General features: G+C 54.1%; 7 protein-coding genes across 7 annotated transcripts; 4 read left to right on the top strand and 3 right to left on the bottom strand.

Annotated features, from left to right (window-relative positions):
• Nucleotides 1-2007: 2007 nt before the first annotated feature.
• IUM83_04032 (SCP-like extracellular protein) lies at nt 2008-2799 on the top strand (the record flags this gene model as incomplete). Its single annotated transcript, XM_067928072.1, has 1 exon — nt 2008-2799. One exon carries the CDS (start codon nt 2008-2010, stop codon nt 2797-2799), a length of 792 nt encoding a protein of 263 aa, XP_067793866.1.
• A 2071-nt stretch (nt 2800-4870) lies between these two features.
• On the bottom strand, nt 4871-5662 carry IUM83_04031 (SCP-like extracellular protein; the record flags this gene model as incomplete). Its single annotated transcript, XM_067928071.1, has 1 exon — nt 4871-5662. One exon carries the CDS (start codon nt 5660-5662, stop codon nt 4871-4873), a length of 792 nt encoding a protein of 263 aa, XP_067793701.1.
• Nucleotides 5663-6989: 1327 nt separating this feature from the next.
• On the top strand, nt 6990-7711 carry IUM83_04030 (RxLR-like protein; the record flags this gene model as incomplete). Its single annotated transcript, XM_067928070.1, has 2 exons — nt 6990-7353; nt 7707-7711. The coding sequence occupies 2 exons, from the start codon at nt 6990-6992 to the stop codon at nt 7709-7711; spliced, it is 369 nt and encodes a 122-aa protein (XP_067793867.1).
• Nucleotides 7712-11459: 3748 nt separating this feature from the next.
• On the top strand, nt 11460-12296 carry IUM83_04029 (SCP-like extracellular protein; the record flags this gene model as incomplete). Its single annotated transcript, XM_067928069.1, has 1 exon — nt 11460-12296. One exon carries the CDS (start codon nt 11460-11462, stop codon nt 12294-12296), a length of 837 nt encoding a protein of 278 aa, XP_067793700.1.
• A 1895-nt stretch (nt 12297-14191) lies between these two features.
• Nucleotides 14192-15028, bottom strand: IUM83_04028 (SCP-like extracellular protein; the record flags this gene model as incomplete). Its single annotated transcript, XM_067928068.1, has 1 exon — nt 14192-15028. The coding sequence occupies one exon, from the start codon at nt 15026-15028 to the stop codon at nt 14192-14194; it is 837 nt and encodes a 278-aa protein (XP_067793699.1).
• A 1861-nt stretch (nt 15029-16889) lies between these two features.
• Nucleotides 16890-17726, top strand: IUM83_04027 (SCP-like extracellular protein; the record flags this gene model as incomplete). Its single annotated transcript, XM_067928067.1, has 1 exon — nt 16890-17726. One exon carries the CDS (start codon nt 16890-16892, stop codon nt 17724-17726), a length of 837 nt encoding a protein of 278 aa, XP_067793695.1.
• Nucleotides 17727-19602: 1876 nt separating this feature from the next.
• IUM83_04026 (SCP-like extracellular protein) lies at nt 19603-20277 on the bottom strand (the record flags this gene model as incomplete). The annotated part of the gene is made up of 1 exon (XM_067928066.1): nt 19603-20277. The coding sequence occupies one exon, from the start codon at nt 20275-20277 to the stop codon at nt 19603-19605; it is 675 nt and encodes a 224-aa protein (XP_067793694.1).
• Between the last annotated feature and the right edge of the window lie 1086 nt (nt 20278-21363).

Genomic DNA, 21363 nt, shown 5'->3' with positions numbered 1-21363 from the left:
GGCTCCGAAGAAAGCACACAAATGCGGACGCTGCGGAATACTTTGTCATAACAAATGTGGATGTGACGAGTAGGCAGGCGCTCTACACAATGGGCTGCTTCTCCTCGATATTTTTCGGTGTCTTATCTACGACCTTCAACTAGGACAGCTTCTCCACACTGTACACAACACTCGATATCTTTTGATGCAGAGGTGAATTACGGCTTCCTGCTCCACGGCCACCATGATCAAGGCGTGCTCTCCAACCGCCGTCTCCTCAATGGCATACATCTGGATGACGTCCTCAACGGCATGATCCACCACGTAGCCCTCAACGATGTCGATATATACTTCGCGATGTCAGTCTCCTCCAAGACAGCTGGCACCTTCAAGGCAACGGTCACCACCACGACTCTATCGGCAACCGCGAGACTGCCTGGTGTGGTGTGGCTGAGCTGTTATTTCTCTGAGAGCAGTTCCACCAGTAGAGTTAATAGTGAAGCATAAATTGTTGATTTTCAAGTGCGACAATGATATGCTCTTCCGATTTCGCACCGGAGGCAGGAGGGAAAAAGCGAAGAGCAAAACAAACTCCATGCAAGCGAATACTTCAGTAGTACGCCATATCTTGAGTGCAATTGGCGCTTAGAGGACACTGGCTGAAAGCGCTCAACCTATGCCTTCACCCTATCGATTACAGAGCATGTAGGAAGACCAGGGGAATCATACCGGCTTGGCACTACAAAATCGTCGACTATTCCATGTCGGTGTTCACGAGGTTCCTCGGAGCCCTCATCGGCTATCCTTTTACCATCGTCCTAGGGTGCAAGGGGGTCCCGCCGCCATACTTGACTACGGGATCCCCGAATTTTACCCTGTTGGCAAATATACTCCAAGTTTTCTCAGACCAGCGCGAGGGTGTTGTTGAATTCTGAGGGGAAATATAACTTTTAGTCCACGTTTACCTCAACCAGTGGAACAGCTCACTGCCATAAACTGTCCAATTGCGCACAATTTGGAATTTTTTACGGAATAATGCCCGAATTTGTCATTGTGAGGTCAGTACATGTAGCCTCAACGACCAACGCGCGAAGCCGCGAAAGCTTCGTGTCGGGCGGGCATTGTTGTTTTGTGCCGCCTGCTGGCAACGACGCGCGGTTCACAATTCTACAGCTGTTCCAGATCTGTGTCACATCACCAAATTGGGCCTGTCTGCGTTGCATATCAGCATAAAAGGTCTTCCTCAACAGTCAATGTACCGTAATGCTATACTCAGGGTTGCTGCTCGTCGTTATCGGGTTCCTAGGCGGGTGGCTTCTGAGCAGGCACAAATTTGGTGCCTCGTGCGTTATGATCGCATTACCAAATTACGCGCCGGTCTCCGTCCGATACCGGACGGCGTCGAGTGTTCGGACACCAACACTGCAGCACCAAGTGAGTACACCACCCGAACGCTAACATTCGCACCGCGGGGAAAGTCCCGATGCGCGTGCCAGCGCTGTCACAAACGAAGCGTTGAACGCGCCGAGCCCCATCGGCGCGCGCACCGAATGTTGAACGCCCTCGGCTTTGTGCATCAATCTTGATGGCCTCGAGTCACACAACTCGGCGATGCACTGGCGCCAAATCTCCGCCTTGGGCACAACTTGTGTGCCGCACAAGGCGCCGCAAGCGGAATGAAGGCGCAACGCGGTCTTCGCGATCACGGTCTCTATCCAAATCGATTGACGCGGCCGACTGTTTTCAACACTGCGGCGGAATACCACATGGAGGCGGCCGACGAAGCACCGCCGATGCAGCCCACAAGCTCCGCGCCAGACGGACACAATGTGCCACGAAGTCGCGGGATGGATGCGTGACGGTACAACACCAGTATGATACCCCTACCAGTGGTTTGTCGAGACGTGCATTGGAAAGCGACAACACGCTCGAGTTTGCACGCACGGCGCGTCGGCTAACGAAGCCCTCACTTTGGAACTTGCCATCTTCCACCCCCATACATTATATAAACCACCCCATATCGCAACCATGATGGCCATCGCTCAGTCCTCGCTTGCCCTTCTGTTCGTTGTGGCGACCGCGTCCAACGGCTTCGCGGACGCCGCCAACCTGCGCTCGCGCAACCTGGGCGGCACCACCATTGCCACTAACGTGAAGACGTACACGGCGTACGGCGACTACGCGTCCGCCATGCTGGCGGCCGTGAACAAGCAGCGCGCCACGGGCGGCCTGAAGCCCCTGTGCCTGAACAAGAAGCTGCACGCCGCCGCGCAGCGCCACTCGGACGACATGGCCGCCAAGGACTACATGGCCCACGACGGCTCGGACGGCTCGACCATGTCGGAGCGCATCACACAGGCCGGATACGACTGGTCCGCTGTGGCCGAGAACGTGGCCGCCGGCCAGATCGACGTGGCCGACGTGATGGTGGCGTGGATCAACTCGCCGGAGCACCTGGAGAACATCATGGGCGACTACACCATGTTCGGCTCTGCGTACGCGTTCAACAAGGCCGGCACGTACCAGCACTACTGGACGCAGGACTTCGGTTCGGGCGACGCGGAGGAGTGCGACAGCGCCACGCCGGCGCAGAAGACGCCTGTGACGCCCGCGCCGACGACCATGGCGCCGGCCACCGAGGCCCCGACGCCGGCCCCGACGACCGCGGACGAGACTCAGCAGCAGCAAGAGGCGCCTGTGACGCCGGCCCCGACGACCGGCGAGGAGGTGCAGGGTGAGTCTGAGACTCCCCAGCAGCAGGAGGCTCCGGTGACGCCCGCTCCGTCGGCCCCTGCCACGGACTGCGAATCCAACTTCTAAACTACTCCCTATCCCGACACCATCCATCCCCACCACATAGAGGTATATGTATCTGCGTAGATTGAGTGTGATCTCAAGGTGCAGACTAGATAAAACCGATATACAATACAATAATGAATAACTTGAGCCAACGGAAACGTGCAGCAGTTTGGAGAAGTAGCATTTTGTAGTAGTACTTCTACCTTTCTCAGTGTTAGTACGTTCGGAGTAGTACATGTAAATGGGTAGGTGGAAATCATACAATCTAAGATTCGTATGAATGCCTAGTTTAGCCAACTTATGAATGAGACGACTTCAAACGCACCTATCTTGATAACTCTAAATAGTGGCTTAGTATTATTTTGTTTTTATACACACATACACTCTCGTTCAAACTATCTGTACTGATGCAGGTCCACACTCCAGATAGTCTGCTCTCATGCAGGTCTAACGCTACTAACATGTTCCCTAATTATTGCAGCGGCTGCAGTTCATTGGCATTTATCGGTTCTTAGGGTCTACCTGCATTCGAAAAACTTATCGTGTCATTTGCTCCGCGCATTGTAATGCAGAATATTGCAATCTCAATTAGTTTCGATTCTTATATTAACTAATTCCATCATTGTTAGGGACGATGGAGGCAGCTCGTATTTGCTCTTCAAGCCCTGCATGCCATTATATTCAAGAGATGAGCGCACTTTTCGAGAAACAACACACTAGGAGTCTTTCTTGTGGGTTTATATTATCGAAAACATTCGGCACGACGGCGTGGAGGTTCACGAATCAGGTACTAGTAGCCTTCGAACAGAAAACATATCAATGTATTAATTTTGATAACTATATAGTACTAACATATATAGTTTGAACCCTGCTATTTAGTGTTCAGTGAAATGTTTGTGGAGTACACCACTACCGCGCCGACTGCAAGTCAACAACATTGGAGGTAACTCATCCTTGATCTTGCGTCGCGGAGCTTAAGCAACTCACCCGTCACAAGTCAAGCTTCGCAGGAACGAGACTGCCACTGTCGTGGCCGGCTCGGAGCACGATCAAGTTCAAGCATTTTAGGTCATCGATACCACAGAGAGAATTTTCAATCCTCCCACTACCCTTAAGCGACTGCCATTCGGCATCTTGTCTTTCAACCGAATCGCATCAAGTCTTTGATCCATTCAAACACGAACCTGGTTAACTCTACCAACGCTTGGATGAACCGAGATAACGGTAGGATTTCCGAGCGTGGCACCCCCCGCCAAAACAGAAAATACTGCCATGACACTAATGATAATTATCGCTGGGATTCACTAGCTAGAATATCTCCCCCTAGCGTCTCGTCGACTTCTGCCAGGTTTTGGCATGGCACTTTGATCATGATGTGCTGTAGAACAATGCAGGAGCTCTAAACTTGCGAAGGCTTTCAGAATTGAAATGCCATTTTTAATATTCAAGTCGTTCGGTCTTGTCGTGGTTGTGAATTTAACACGAAAATATTGTCGAGCGATAAAAATAAGATAGATGGGAGAATGGAGCGGCAAGTTGAAACGGGAGTCCGAGGAAACCGTTTTACACTGGTACGTCAAAAAGACTATCGATACGATTATTTGTCACTTCTGGGTGACACACGAGTTTCGAGGCTCCGCGAATGTCAAAAGTCCATCGACGCACGAAGCCATCGATGTATCCTCAAAATGTACTTCTCTGCTCGTGTTTGTTTATTGTTGAAGCTTTGCGCTCAGTTATTATCAGCGCAAAGCTCCTATACTTAAGAAGTACTTGCCAAGTCTCGCCTGCAGCAATTGGCTCATTCATAAGTTAGCTAAACTAGGCATTCATACGAATCTTAGATTGTATGATTTCCACCTACCCATTTACATGTACTACTCCGAACGTACTAATACTGCGAAAGGTAGAAGTACTACTACAAAATGCTACTTCTCCAAACTGCTGCACGTTTCCGTTGGCTCAAGTTATTCATTACTTATTGTATTGTATATCGGTTTGGTCTAGTCTGCACCTTGAGATCACACTCAATCTACGCAGATACATATAGCTCTATGTGGTGGGGATGGATGGTGTCGGGATAAGGAGTAGTTTAGAAGTTGGATTCGCAGTCCGTGGCAGGGGCCGACGGAGCGGGCGTCACCGGAGTCTCCTGCTGCTGGGGAGTCTCAGACTCACCCTGTACCTCCTCGCCGGTCGTCGGGGCCGGCGTCACAGGCGCCTCCTGCTGCTGCTGAGTCTCGTCCGCGGTCGTCGGGGCCGGCGTCGGGGCCTCGGTGGCCGGCGCCATGGTCGTCGGCGCGGGCGTCACAGGCGTCTTCTGCGCCGGCGTGGCGCTGTCGCACTCCTCCGCGTCGCCCGAACCGAAGTCCTGCGTCCAGTAGTGCTGGTACGTGCCGGCCTTGTTGAACGCGTACGCAGAGCCGAACATGGTGTAGTCGCCCATGATGTTCTCCAGGTGCTCCGGCGAGTTGATCCACGCCACCATCACGTCGGCCACGTCGACCTGGCCGGCGGCCACGTTCTCGGCCACAGCGGACCAGTCGTATCCGGCCTGTGTGATGCGCTCCGACATGGTCGAGCCGTCCGAGCCGTCGTGGGCCATGTAGTCCTTGGCGGCCATGTCGTCCGAGTGGCGCTGCGCGGCGGCGTGCAGCTTCTTGTTCAGGCACAGGGGCTTCAGGCCGCCCGTGGCGCGCTGCTTGTTCACGGCCGCCAGCATGGCGGACGCGTAGTCGCCGTACGCCGTGTACGTCTTCACGTTAGTGGCAATGGTGGTGCCGCCCAGGTTGCGCGAGCGCAGGTTGGCGGCGTCCGCGAAGCCGTTGGACGCGGTCGCCACAACGAACAGAAGGGCAAGCGAGGACTGAGCGATGGCCATCATGGTTGCGATATGGGGTGGTTTATATAATGTATGGGGGTGGAAGATGGCAAGTTCCAAAGTGAGGGCTTCGTTAGCCGACGCGCCGTGCGTGCAAACTCGAGCGTGTTGTCGCTTTCCAATGCACGTCTCGACAAACCACTGGTAGGGGTATCATACTGGTGTTGTACCGTCACGCATCCATCCCGCGACTTCGTGGCACATTGTGTCCGTCTGGCGCGGAGCTTGTGGGCTGCATCGGCGGTGCTTCGTCGGCCGCCTCCATGTGGTATTCCGCCGCAGTGTTGAAAACAGTCGGCCGCGTCAATCGATTTGGATAGAGACCGTGATCGCGAAGACCGCGTTGCGCCTTCATTCCGCTTGCGGCGCCTTGTGCGGCACACAAGTTGTGCCCAAGGCGGAGATTTGGCGCCAGTGCATCGCCGAGTTGTGTGACTCGAGGCCATCAAGATTGATGCACAAAGCCGAGGGCGTTCAACATTCGGTGCGCGCGCCGATGGGGCTCGGCGCGTTCAACGCTTCGTTTGTGACAGCCGCTGGCACGCGCATCGGGACTTTCCCCGCGGTGCGAATGTTAGCGTTCGGGTGGTGTACTCACTTGGTGCTGCAGTGTTGGTGTCCGAACACTCGACGCCGTCCGGTATCGGAGACCGGCGCGTAATTTGGTAATGCGATCATAACGCACGAGGCACCAAATTTGTGCCTGCTCAGAAGCCACCCGCCTAGGAACCCGATAACGACGAGCAGCAACCCTGAGTATAGCATTACGGTACATTGACTGTTGAGGAAGACCTTTTATGCTGATATGCAACGCAGACAGGCCCAATTTGGTGATGTGACACAGATCTGGAACAGCTGTAGAATTGTGAACCGCGCGTCGTTGCCAGCAGGCGGCACAAAACAACAATGCCCGCCCGACACGAAGCTTTCGCGGCTTCGCGCGCTGCCGCTGTCCTCACCTTCCGAGTGTGATCCCAACTGTTCGCGCCCGATCTGCGCTCCCCAGCCAACTGACGGCGCCGATGTGGCCCGTTGCAATCTTCCGCAGCGGCACGTGGGCTCCGTCTCGTGGCCGAAATGCCTCGTCGACCGAACAAACCCGGTCGCCAGCGTGTAGTGTTGGCTTCGCAAAATGCGACCGAAGCAAGGGACACTTTGTCCCGGCGACGCACTTCCAAGAAGACATCAGGTCACGACGCAGGTCCGGAGCTCTGCTCGACACTGAAGCATCGACACCTAACACCCACTTTGCTCAACACCAGTTCTCAATCTGCTCCTTCGGTCCACATCGTACCCTTCCAGCTCAACTCACCCAACTTACACAGTCAAAATGGCCATTTCTCAGTCCTCGCTTGCTCTTCTGCTTATTGTCGCGGCTACCTCCAACGGCCTGTCCGATGCCTCTTACCTCCGTAACCTGGGCGGCACTACCATTGCCACCAACGTGAAGACGTACACGGCGTACGGCGACTACGCGTCCGCCATGCTGGCGGCCGTGAACAAGCAGCGCGCCACGGGCGGCCTGAAGCCCCTGTGCCTGAACAAGAAGCTGCACGCCGCCGCGCAGCGCCACTCGGACGACATGGCCGCCAAGGACTACATGGCCCACGACGGCTCGGACGGCTCGACCATGTCGGAGCGCATCACGCAGGCCGGATACGACTGGTCCGCTGTGGCCGAGAACGTGGCCGCCGGCCAGATCGACGTGGCCGACGTGATGGTGGCGTGGATCAACTCGCCGGAGCACCTGGAGAACATCATGGGCGACTACACCATGTTCGGCTCTGCGTACGCGTTCAACAAGGCCGGCACGTACCAGCACTACTGGACGCAGGACTTCGGTTCGGGCGACGCGGAGGAGTGCGACAGCGCCACGCCGGCGCAGAAGACGCCTGTGACGCCCGCGCCGACGACCATGGCGCCGGCCACCGAGGCTCCGACGCCGGCCACCGAGGCCCCGACGCCGGCCCCGACGACCGCGGACGAGATTCAGCAGCAGCAGGAGGCGCCTGTGACGCCGGCCCCGACGACCGGCGAGGAGGTGCAGGGTGAGGCTGAGACCCCCCAGCAGCAGGAGACTCCGGTGACGCCCGCTCCGTCGGCCCCTGCCACGGACTGTGAGTCGAACTTTTAAGCTGTATTGAAACACCTCGCGTTGCTAAAAGCTCGGCAACTATCGACTACCCGCTTTCGGCACCACATCGAGCCAATTTTCAATGCGTCGGAGTAGATTGAGTGTGATCTCAAGGTGCAGACTAGTACAATAATATATCTGAATAAAATTGCTTAAAAAAGTTGTCTGTACCCTCGATGGTTGGGATGCTAAAACCAAAACTCCAAATTGAGCGTACCTCGACAAGGACAGTGGAAGCATCGCCGTACATGACTATTTAGGGCCTCAACAACGATCTTATTCGACGGGCCTCACAGGTTGATTTACCTGTCCGAAGAGAAATGTTTGGAAGACTTTGCTGCGCCCTCCGGCCCATGGGCACCGATGGATTCACGACACAAGCAGGAATCGGACACTGGACTCCAAGCGAAGGGGAGATCGAGAACAATTATTACGGGGAGCAAATGCTCATGGAGGGTGCGCTCATAAAGCTTGGAGACTATGCACACTACCGGTACTTCCAGCTTTTTCGCAATGGTCGTTTTTGTTACTACGAGCTCCCAACGCCTGCCGTGACAGCGGAAGGAGTTCGTAAAGTCCACCTCACGTCCCAGCACCTGCGTGGCGTCATGATGCTCACCGCTTCGATAAATGCCAAGAACACGACCAGGAGCGAGGAAGAATATGAGGCTGACCTCCTGAAACGCGGTCTCGTGTTCAATCGGAGGAAACTTGAGATGCAACTAACGGGATACTCACCCGCAGGACAGCTATTGTCGTGGAAGTTGCGAGCCAGCAAGGATGCCGTGTATTTGAAGTGGGAACGTGCGTTCCGCCTTGCTCTACGACCGGTTTGGGTACAAAACTCTACGCATTGCATGGTCTGCAAAAACGACTTCAGCTTTTTCACTCGTCCACACCACTGTCGGTACGTTGCTGGGGGTGTCACATGAAATGACACCTTCGTCAAAACGCTTATCCTTGTTGCTGTTCTGATAACGCTTCATCTAGCAAGTGCGGGACGTGCATGTGTGACGAATGCTCATTGTTCGCCCCACGGCTGCCTTTACAAGGCTACTACGACGAAGTACGCATCTGCAGAGACTGTTTGCCGATGAAAATTCAGGCCACCTCATTGAAACAGGGCACGAGCGTCTTGGTATACGGCGTTTTGGTAGGCCGCGTGGTGCAAATTCTAACGAACGGAGAATCTGGAGATGGAAGAGCGATGGTAAAAGTACAATTGGCCAAATTCAATTTGGTCCAGGAGTTTGCTCTGGGGTATGTGGAATTGTATTCTGACGCGGTTTTATCAGCGAATCGCATCAAGAATGCCATTCGCCAGCACCTTTCGTACTCCGTATTCCGAGCACGCCTCAATTTCAGCACGTGGAACTTGCTGGAAGCACTGCAGGAGCAGCGAACAATGATGATGGTGCGGTTCGTAAAAATATCGGCGAGTATTAACGAATTGAACTCGATGGTTCCGTTATTCAGCTCGCTCAACTCGGTGCAATTTCCCTACAGCGCCCTCCCGGAAAGGGAGCGTATTAAAGCCTCTCTTGCTCACTACCGCGGTGTCCGTGTGCTATTTCCCTTGCGACTGAATACAGTCAAAAGACTGATCAACCAATTTCGCAATGGAATTCTGCTACACCCTGTCTTCGTGCTACGGATCTTAGAGGAAGCGGAAAGGCTATTCCTAAACATGCACGGATCGCTTATGAATTCGATCCAGCTCCCTCCGGGTGTGAAACTTGTTGTAGTGGGTGACCTTCACGGTCAGTTAGAAGATCTACTGACAATTATGGAAAATTGCGGAGTCCCCAGCAGCAAGACATGGTATCTTTTCAACGGTGATTTTGTGGACCGCGGTGCACGCGGTGTTGAAATTGTCCTATTGTTGCTTGCGTTCAAACTCTTGTACCCTGATTTTGTGTTCTTAAACCGTGGCAATCACGAAGAGCGCATGATCAACGAAATATTTGGGTTCCAAGAAGAAGTGTACGCAAAGTACGGCATTGAAAGCGATGGGTGGAGTGGGCTCGGCACATCAGTCAATTACTCAGCAGCGAAACTGTTTCAGTTGTTCGAAGCCGTCTTTGATTTGTTTCCAATCTTTGCATTGGTTAACAGGCGCGTATTTGTTGTTCATGGCGGCTTGAGCAATCATGAGAACGTCACGATTGAGGAGTTAGTTCACTTAGATCATCGAGGTGAACCAACACAGGGAACGAGCCGCGCTGATGAACTTTTGATGCATCTCTTGTGGAGCGACCCTTGCAGTGAGGATGGTTGGAAGCCTTCTAGCCGAGGAGCTGGAGTGGAGTTTGGCCCTGATATCACGAAAGCTTTCTGCCAGCGAAATGGAATTAATCTCATCATCAGATCGCATGAATGCCGAGAAGAAGGTTACGATATCGTTCATGACGGCCTCCTTCTCACGGTATTTTCTGCGTCGAGCTACTGTGGGTCCCAAACCAATAAGGGTGCCTACGTTCTATTAGAGCGGGACGAGGACACCGAGATCCAGCCACGTGTGATCCAATTTTCGTCGCAACCCCTCCAGAAACTGAAGGCCGCTGGTACGAATGAATGGCGGGATAAAGCTTGTCGTTTGCAGCGCAGGACTCTGGAGTCACTATTACATATCATATGCGAAAACCAGCAAGGATTAATGCTTTCTTTTAGGCAGTGCGACTCAGCGAGGTGTGGTCGCATCACGAAGCTGGAGTGGAAGGCCACGTTGCAACGGGTTTTGGGCGTACAGGCCAACTTTCTCTCGTACTTCCGCCAATTGGCGAAAGAAACTGAGCACGGCGGTGTCGACTACTGTGCATTCATCTCTGAATCGCAGTCTGCGCTTCGTGCTATCGAGAGCGATGGATCGCTGCACTCGATGCAGCAGCAACCTCAGAGAACCGCGCAATGTATGCTATAGTTTCTGGAAACGATATGAAGTGGTCGAAGAGCGCTGCCAAATACTTTTTTTTGCTTCGAACAGACAATACGCCTTGTAAATACTGATGCGCTCGCCATTGGGCGAAGGGCATGCACGGATGTGCCTCGCAACCCAAAGACAAACTTGCTCCCTTGGTTCGAGTTTTGAGGCGCAAAAAGTGTAACCGCGCGCGGAGCAAAATGCGCCCATACCAGCGAAAATCAGTGGTTCAAAAAGCTGTATATGCAGGCACCACATTCGAACGGCACTTTCACTAATAACAACTTGACACCCAACGCACCGAACTACAGTACCGGTACATGCATTATATATATATATGTAGTAGGCTCGATCGCACTCTTTACAATTCCCGCCTTAGGTCACCCTGAGTTGCTGCGACGCCATGGCCAGCTCAATCAGACAGCAATTGTGCTCTCTATAGTATCAGCCAAAGCGAACAACTGTTTTCAACGCCTGCGGAGGAATACCACACGGAGGCGTTCAACAAAGCACCACCAGTGCAGCCCACAAGCGCCGTGCCAGACGGACACAACGTGCCACAAAGTCGCGGGAGGGGCGTGCCGCCACCACAGAAGGTACCTCTACATTTTACAGCCGTGCAATGGGGACCAGACTCGACGTTGACACGACCGAGTTTACACGGCGTGTCGGCTGACCAAGCGCTCACTTTGGAACTTGCCATCTTCCACCCCCACACATCATATAAACCACCCCACATCGCAACCATGATGGCCATCGCTCAGTCCTCGCTTGCCCTTCTGTTCGTTGTGGCGGCCGCGTCCAACGGCTTCGCGGACGCCGCCAACCTGCGCTCGCGCAACCTGGGCGGCACCACCATCGCCACCAACGTGAAGACGTACACGGCGTACGGCGACTACGCGTCCGCCATGCTGGCGGCTGTGAACAAGCAGCGCGCCACGGGCGGCCTGAAGCCCCTGTGCCTGAACAAGAAGCTGCACGCCGCCGCGCAGCGCCACTCGGACGACATGGCCGCCAAGGACTACATGGCCCACGACGGCTCGGACGGCTCGACCATGTCGGAGCGCATCACGCAGGCCGGATACGACTGGTCCGCTGTGGCCGAGAACGTGGCCGCCGGCCAGGTCGACGTGGCCGACGTGATGGTGGCGTGGATCAACTCGCCGGAGCACCTGGAGAACATCATGGGCGACTACACCATGTTCGGCTCTGCGTACGCGTTCAACAAGGCCGGCACGTACCAGCACTACTGGACGCAGGACTTCGGTTCGGGCGACGCGGAGGAGTGCGACAGCGCCACGCCGGCGCAGAAGACGCCTGTGACGCCCGCGCCGACGACCATGGCGCCGGCCACCGAGGCCCCGACGCCGGCCCCGACGACCGCGGACGAGACTCAGCAGCAGGAGGCGCCTGTGACGCCGGCCCCGACGACCGGCGAGGAGGTGCAGGGTGAGTCTGAGACGACGCTGGAGGACGCCACTCAGAACGTGGAGCAGGTGGACACGCCTGTGACGCCTGCTCCGACGACGCCGGTGCCGGCCACGGACAGTCCCAAGGGCAAGGACTGCGAGTCGAACTTCTAAGCTACTCCGACACCACCCACCCCCACCACATAGAGTTATATGTAACTGCGTAGATTGAGTGTGATCTCAAGGTGCAGACTAGACCAAACCGATATACAATACAATAATGAATAACTTGAGCCAACGGAAACTGTGCTGTAGTATGCTGGTGGAGTAGTATTTTGATGTAGTACTTCGAAGTTTTGCGGTATTGGTACGTTTGCTGTAGTATATTTAGATGGGTAGGTCGAATCATACAATCTATGATTCTTGTGAATTCCTAGTTTTGCCAACTTATGAATGTGCCAATTGCTGCAGGCAAGTATTGTTGAGCGCAAAGCTTCAACGATCGAGCCGGCTCGAGACGAGAAGTACATTTTAAGGATACATACACGGCTTCGTGAGTCGATGGACTTGACATTCGCGCAGCCGCACACAGACGCACGATTGGAGAGCGTCGTACAGCAATCAGGGATGTTAAGTGTTCTTGTATTCAGTTTTCCTTGACTTAAGTATGTTCTTTTATTATTGGGTGATCAAATACTACTCGTTATAAGACTAGAAGGCGATACCACCATAAAGTTAGCTACGTTATTGCAGGATAAGATTGCCTCGAAGAGCAAGAGCAAACCTTTCACGTTTGACAGATTCTTTTTGCACCTTCCTTACCATCTGGTTGGTGTTACCTGCTCGTTTAATATACGATCCAGGATAAAAAGAACATTACGAAAGTCTCCTTTAATGCCTTGAGAAAAAGAAAAAAATAGCTTGAAAAGAACCGTTCTTTCAACACCCCTGTCAGAAACGTACACGGTATGTGCAGGAATTTTTTTCCGAACTGGTGTTTTTCTTCAAATAGTTGAAACGGCGAGCCAAGGTAACGATGAATGTCGACTGTCAAATAGAGCGGTGATGCTGTTACTTCAAACGTCGTTTGGTGCTTGAGTGGAAGCCAGTTTCCTTGGCCTTCGCTACGTGTAGAATAGGAGTGTAGGCTACATAGCTTTTAACCAGCTTTCTCGTGCTTTTTTTTCTTGCAGATATATTCTACGAGAAGTCTGGTCTCGTCAGCACCGGAGTTGGGTTACAGTCTAGGCGTAGCGAAGTAGGAGGTTTCTGACACTTGAGCTTGAGAATGGAAATCCAAAAGTGAGAGGACCAGCTGTGTTGCATCGGGGAACGCCCGCAAGCGAAAACCCCCTTACGGTACCCAGTAATTACTGCGGCTCATACTAGTGAGCGGAGGAGGACCACTCGTGGCCACAATCCTTTCTCGGAGAGCTCCGCAGAGACTTTTCTGAATTCCCCCATAGTCACAACCACTCACAACTAGAGCCTTCTTATTCATTAGCATCTAACTGGGATGACAATAACACCAATGGCCTACTCAGCTACTAATCTGGTATGCTCCTGCCGTTAATGTCCCGTATATTCGACGCCATCCAACTGTTCGAATGTCACGGCTCCATCGACGCACGACACTAGCAAGGTATCCTCTAATAGTACTTCTCTTCTCGTTCCGCTTTGGCCGTTGAAACGTGGCGCTCGACTATACTCGCCAAGTTTCATCTACGCTCTCATCGTAGCAATGATCAGCTTGCCACGACACCGCTTTCATCGGCTCATTCGATCCGAAGAAGTGGATGGCAAACTACGAATACATACCAGTCGTAGATTGTATGATATGGTTTTATCTTTTTTAGTACTATACCAGAACTACTGTAATACAACAACTACTACTATTGCAGAATGCTATCCCAACAACAATTGCCCAACTACAGCACAGTTTCCGTTGGCTCAAGTTATTCATTATTGTATTGTATATCGGTTTGGTCTAGTCTGCACCTTGAGATCACACTCAATCTACGCAGTTACATATAACTCTATGTGGTGGGGGTGGGTGGTGTCGGAGTAGCTTAGAAGTTCGACTCGCAGTCCTTGCCCTTGGGACTGTCCGTGGCCGGCACCGGCGTCGTCGGAGCAGGCGTCACAGGCGTGTCCACCTGCTCCACGTTCTGAGTGGCGTCCTCCAGCGTCGTCTCAGACTCACCCTGCACCTCCTCGCCGGTCGTCGGGGCCGGCGTCACAGGCGCCTCCTGCTGCTGAGTCTCGTCCGCGGTCGTCGGGGCCGGCGTCGGGGCCTCGGTGGCCGGCGCCATGGTCGTCGGCGCGGGCGTCACAGGCGTCTTCTGCGCCGGCGTGGCGCTGTCGCACTCCTCCGCGTCGCCCGAACCGAAGTCCTGCGTCCAGTAGTGCTGGTACGTGCCGGCCTTGTTGAACGCGTACGCAGAGCCGAACATGGTGTAGTCGCCCATGATGTTCTCCAGGTGCTCCGGCGAGTTGATCCACGCCACCATCACGTCGGCCACGTCGACCTGGCCGGCGGCCACGTTCTCGGCCACGGCAGTCCAGTCGTATCCGGCCTGCGTGATGCGCTCCGACATGGTCGAGCCGTCCGAGCCGTCGTGGGCCATGTAGTCCTTGGCGGCCATGTCGTCCGAGTGGCGCTGCGCGGCGGCGTGCAGCTTCTTGTTCAGGCACAGGGGCTTCAGGCCGCCCGTGGCGCGCTGCTTGTTCACAGCCGCCAGCATGGCGGACGCGTAGTCGCCGTACGCGCTGTACGTCTTCACGTTGGTGGCAATGGTGGTGCCGCCCAGGTTGCGCGAGCGCAGGTTGGCGGCGTCCGCGAAGCCGTTGGACGCGGCCGCCACAACGAACAGAAGGGCAAGCGAGGACTGAGCGATGGCCATCATGGTTGCGATGTGGGGTGGTTTATATGATGTGTGGGGGTGGAAGATGGCAAGTTCCAAAGTGAGCGCTTGGTCAGCCGACACGCCGTGTAAACTCGGTCGTGTCAACGTCGAGTCTGGTCCCCATTGCACGGCTGTAAAATGTAGAGGTACCTTCTGTGGTGGCGGCACGCCCCTCCCGCGACTTTGTGGCACGTTGTGTCCGTCTGGCACGGCGCTTGTGGGCTGCACTGGTGGTGCTTTGTTGAACGCCTCCGTGTGGTATTCCTCCGCAGGCGTTGAAAACAGTTGTTCGCTTTGGCTGATACTATAGAGAGCACAATTGCTGTCTGATTGAGCTGGCCATGGCGTCGCAGCAACTCAGGGTGACCTAAGGCGGGAATTGTAAGGAGTGCGATCGAGCCTACTACATATATATATATATAATGCATGTACCGGTACTGTAGTTCGGTGCGTTGGGTGTCAAGTTGTTATTAGTGAAAGTACCGTTCGAACGCGGTACCTGCATCTACAGCATTTTGAACCACTGATTTTCGCTGGTATGGGCGCATTTTGCTCCGCATTGCGCGGTTCTCTGAGGTTGCTGCTGCATCGAGTGCATCGATCCATCGCTCTCGATAGCATGAAGCGCAGACTGCGATTCAGAGATGAATGCACAGCAGTCGACACCGCCATGCTCAGCTTCTTTCGCCAATTGGCGGAAGTACGAGAGAAAGTTGGCCTGCACGCCCAAAACCCATTGCAATGCGACCTTCCACCTCAGTCTTGTGTGACGAAAACTACACCATACGAGACTGAATTCTGTGTTTTTTCACCTGCTCGAACAGAGCGTAGGACTCCACATTGTTTGTGAGAGCTGCAGTAGTTCGACTCCGCGAGTGTACCTGCGCTTAATTAACATCATCACGTCTCGAAATTGACTTGGTCCGATCCAATCAACCGCCACTAACAAAGCGATGTCAGATGATTCAGCGATCCTGAATCTAATCGGGAAAACGTCGTTTCAGTATTGATTGAACCAGCAAGTTGTCCGGTGATCCAGTGAGCAGTGTGTGAGGTAGTACCATTTACGATCGTTGAGCACTAGACAAGCCCGGTATCCGAGGCTGTCGTAAGCCCGGTAATGCAATCCAAATACACCAGGGTCGAGGATAATGATCATAATGCACGAAACTGGACAATGGTATAATGCGCACCGTTCGTTTATCATGCGAGCCGCTCGATCACAATGCAGGGGACTCGATCATAATGCTCACAATGCTCAATATCTGATCAGAATGCATCAAGGTTTGATCATAATACTAGTGCACAACGCTCGATCCTACGTAATAATGCAACACAGTACAGTAATTGGCCCACGGTACCGAAGAGCAATCCTCATCATGATGCGCTTGTTGTTGTCAACAACGCAAAGGCCGATGCGGAGATTTCGCGTCCTCGCGCGCAGGTCGTTGCCTCACGGTGAACAGTTGTGTATCACTCGGAAGGTGAGCCTCGGAAGGTGAGGCTCACCTTCCGAGTGATACACAACTGTTCGCCCAATTTGCGCCCCGAGCCAGCTGGCGCCACGGGTGTGGCCCATTGCAATCTTCCGCAGCGGCACGTGGGCTCCGTCTCGTGGCCGAAATGCCTTGTCGACCGAACAAACACGATCGCCAGCGTTTGTATGTTGATTTCGCAAATATGCGAGGACACAGTCCCGTCAGTGTGCAACTTCCGAGAAGACATCTGGTCATAATGCAGGACCAAACTCTTGGTTTAGCTTTTCTCCAGTTTACACGGCGTGTCGGCTGACCAAGCGCTCACTTTGGAACTTGCCATCTTCCACCCCCACACATCATATAAACCACCCCACATCGCAACCATGATGGCCATCGCTCAGTCCTCGCTTGCCCTTCTGTTCGTTGTGGCGACCGCGTCCAACGGCTTCGCGGACGCCGCCAACCTGCGCTCGCGCAACCTGGGCGGCACCACCATCGCCACCAACGTGAAGACGTACACGGCGTACGGCGACTACGCGTCCGCCATGCTGGCGGCTGTGAACAAGCAGCGCGCCACGGGCGGCCTGAAGCCCCTGTGCCTGAACAAGAAGCTGCACGCCGCCGCGCAGCGCCACTCGGACGACATGGCCGCCAAGGACTACATGGCCCACGACGGCTCGGACGGCTCGACCATGTCGGAGCGCATCACGCAGGCCGGATACGACTGGTCCGCCGTGGCCGAGAACGTGGCCGCCGGCCAGGTCGACGTGGCCGACGTGATGGTGGCGTGGATCAACTCGCCGGAGCACCTGGAGAACATCATGGGCGACTACACCATGTTCGGCTCTGCGTACGCGTTCAACAAGGCCGGCACGTACCAGCACTACTGGACGCAGGACTTCGGTTCGGGCGACGCGGAGGAGTGCGACAGCGCCACGCCGGCGCAGAAGACGCCTGTGACGCCCGCGCCGACGACCATGGCGCCGGCCACCGAGGCCCCGACGCCGGCCCCGACGACCGCGGACGAGACTCAGCAGCAGGAGGCGCCTGTGACGCCGGCCCCGACGACCGGCGAGGAGGTGCAGGGTGAGTCTGAGACGACGCTGGAGGACGCCACTCAGAACGTGGAGCAGGTGGACACGCCTGTGACGCCTGCTCCGACGACGCCGGTGCCGGCCACGGACAGTCCCAAGGGCAAGGACTGCGAGTCGAACTTCTAAGCTACTCCGACACCACCCACCCCCACCACATAGAGTTATATGTAACTGCGTAGATTGAGTGTGATCTCAAGGTGCAGACTAGACCAAACCGATATACAATACAATAATGAATAACTTGAGCCAACGGAAACTGTGCTGTAGTTGGGCAATTGTTGTTGGGATAGCATTCTGCAATAGTAGTAGTTGTTGTATTACAGTAGTTCTGGTATAGTACTAAAAAAGATAAAACCATATCTACGACTGGTATGTATTCGTAGTTTGCCATCCACTTTTTCGGATCGAATGAGCCGATGAAAGCGGTGTCGTGGCAAGCTGATCATTGCTACGATGAGAGCGTAGATGAAACTTGGCGAGTATAGTCGAGCGCCACGTTTCAACGGCCAAAGCGGAACGAGAAGAGAAGTACTATTAGAGGATACCTTGGCGTCGATGGAGCCGTGACATTCGAACAGTTGGATGGCGTCGAATATACGGGACATTAACGGCAGGAGCATACCAGATTAGTAGCTGAGTAGGCCATTGGTGTTATTGTCATCCCAGTTAGATGCTAATGAATAAGAAGGCTCTAGTTGTGAGTGGTTGTGACTATGGGGGAATTCAGAAAAGTCTCTGCGGAGCTCTCCGAGAAAGGATTGTGGCCACGAGTGGTCCTCCTCCGCTCACTAGTATGAGCCGCAGTAATTACTGGGTACCGTAAGGGGGTTTTCGCTTGCGGGCGTTCCCCGATGCAACACAGCTGGTCCTCTCACTTTTGGATTTCCATTCTCAAGCTCAAGTGTCAGAAACCTCCTACTTCGCTACGCCTAGACTGTAACCCAACTCCGGTGCTGACGAGACCAAACTTCTCGTAGAATATATCTGCAAGAAAAAAAGCACGAGAAAGCTGGTTAAAAGCTATGTAGCCTACACTCCTATTCTACACGTAGCGAAGGCCAAGGAAACTGGCTTCCACTCAAGCGCCAAACGACGTTTGAAGTAACAGCATCACCGCTCTATTTGACAGTCGACATTCATCGTTACCTTGGCTCGCCGTTTCAACTATTTGAAGAAAAACACCAGTTCGGAAAAAAATTCCTGCACATACCGTGTACGTTTCTGACAGGGGTGTTGAAAGAACGGTTCTTTTCAAGCTATTTTTTTCTTTTTCTCAAGGCATTAAAGGAGACTTTCGTAATGTTCTTTTTATCCTGGATCGTATATTAAACGAGCAGGTAACACCAACCAGATGGTAAGGAAGGTGCAAAAAGAATCTGTCAAACGTGAAAGGTTTGCTCTTGCTCTTCGAGGCAATCTTATCCTGCAATAACGTAGCTAACTTTATGGTGGTATCGCCTTCTAGTCTTATAACGAGTAGTATTTGATCACCCAATAATAAAAGAACATACTTAAGTCAAGGAAAACTGAATACAAGAACACTTAACATCCCTGATTGCTGTACGACGCTCTCCAATCGTGCGTCTGTGTGCGGCTGCGCGAATGTCAAGTCCATCGACTCACGAAGCCGTGTATGTATCCTTAAAATGTACTTCTCGTCTCGAGCCGGCTCGATCGTTGAAGCTTTGCGCTCAACAATACTTGCCTGCAGCAATTGGCACATTCATAAGTTGGCAAAACTAGGAATTCACAAGAATCATAGATTGTATGATTCGACCTACCCATCTAAATATACTACAGCAAACGTACCAATACCGCAAAACTTCGAAGTACTACATCAAAATACTACTCCACCAGCATACTACAGCACAGTTTCCGTTGGCTCAAGTTATTCATTATTGTATTGTATATCGGTTTGGTCTAGTCTGCACCTTGAGATCACACTCAATCTACGCAGTTACATATAACTCTATGTGGTGGGGGTGGGTGGTGTCGGAGTAGCTTAGAAGTTCGACTCGCAGTCCTTGCCCTTGGGACTGTCCGTGGCCGGCACCGGCGTCGTCGGAGCAGGCGTCACAGGCGTGTCCACCTGCTCCACGTTCTGAGTGGCGTCCTCCAGCGTCGTCTCAGACTCACCCTGCACCTCCTCGCCGGTCGTCGGGGCCGGCGTCACAGGCGCCTCCTGCTGCTGAGTCTCGTCCGCGGTCGTCGGGGCCGGCGTCGGGGCCTCGGTGGCCGGCGCCATGGTCGTCGGCGCGGGCGTCACAGGCGTCTTCTGCGCCGGCGTGGCGCTGTCGCACTCCTCCGCGTCGCCCGAACCGAAGTCCTGCGTCCAGTAGTGCTGGTACGTGCCGTCCTTGTTGAACGCGTACGCAGAGCCGAACATGGTGTAGTCGCCCATGATGTTCTCCAGGTGCTCCGGCGAGTTGATCCACGCCACCATCACGTCGGCCACGTCGACCTGGCCGGCGGCCACGTTCTCGGCCACGGCGGACCAGTCGTATCCGGCCTGCGTGATGCGCTCCGACATGGTCGAGCCGTCCGAGCCGTCGTGGGCCATGTAGTCCTTGGCGGCCATGTCGTCCGAGTGGCGCTGCGCGGCGGCGTGCAGCTTCTTGTTCAGGCACAGGGGCTTCAGGCCGCCCGTGGCGCGCTGCTTGTTCACAGCCGCCAGCATGGCGGACGCGTAGTCGCCGTACGCGCTGTACGTCTTCACGTTGGTGGCGATGGTGGTGCCGCCCAGGTTGCGCGAGCGCAGGTTGGCGGCGTCCGCGAAGCCGTTGGACGCGGCCGCCACAACGAACAGAAGGGCAAGCGAGGACTGAGCGATGGCCATCATGGTTGCGATGTGGGGTGGTTTATATGATGTGTGGGGGTGGAAGATGGCAAGTTCCAAAGTGAGCGCTTGGTCAGCCGACACGCCGTGTAAACTGGAGAAAAGCTAAACCAAGAGTTTGGTCCTGCATTATGACCAGATGTCTTCTCGGAAGTTGCACACTGACGGGACTGTGTCCTCGCATATTTGCGAAATCAACATACAAACGCTGGCGATCGTGTTTGTTCGGTCGACAAGGCATTTCGGCCACGAGACGGAGCCCACGTGCCGCTGCGGAAGATTGCAATGGGCCACACCCGTGGCGCCAGCTGGCTCGGGGCGCAAATTGGGCGAACAGTTGTGTATCACTCGGAAGGTGAGCCTCACCTTCCGAGGCTCACCTTCCGAGTGATACACAACTGTTCACCGTGAGGCAACGACCTGCGCGCGAGGACGCGAAATCTCCGCATCGGCCTTTGCGTTGTTGACAACAACAAGCGCATCATGATGAGGATTGCTCTTCGGTACCGTGGGCCAATTACTGTACTGTGTTGCATTATTACGTAGGATCGAGCGTTGTGCACTAGTATTATGATCAAACCTTGATGCATTCTGATCAGATATTGAGCATTGTGAGCATTATGATCGAGTCCCCTGCATTGTGATCGAGCGGCTCGCATGATAAACGAACGGTGCGCATTATACCATTGTCCAGTTTCGTGCATTATGATCATTATCCTCGACCCTGGTGTATTTGGATTGCATTACCGGGCTTACGACAGCCTCGGATACCGGGCTTGTCTAGTGCTCAACGATCGTAAATGGTACTACCTCACACACTGCTCACTGGATCACCGGACAACTTGCTGGTTCAATCAATACTGAAACGACGTTTTCCCGATTAGATTCAGGATCGCTGAATCATCTGACATCGCTTTGTTAGTGGCG

Source organism: Phytophthora cinnamomi (genome assembly GCF_018691715.1).
Source record: "Phytophthora cinnamomi strain GKB4 chromosome Unknown Contig27, whole genome shotgun sequence".
NCBI lineage: Eukaryota > Oomycota > Peronosporomycetes > Peronosporales > Peronosporaceae > Phytophthora > Phytophthora cinnamomi.
This window is presented reverse-complemented; position numbering and strand designations above follow the sequence as displayed.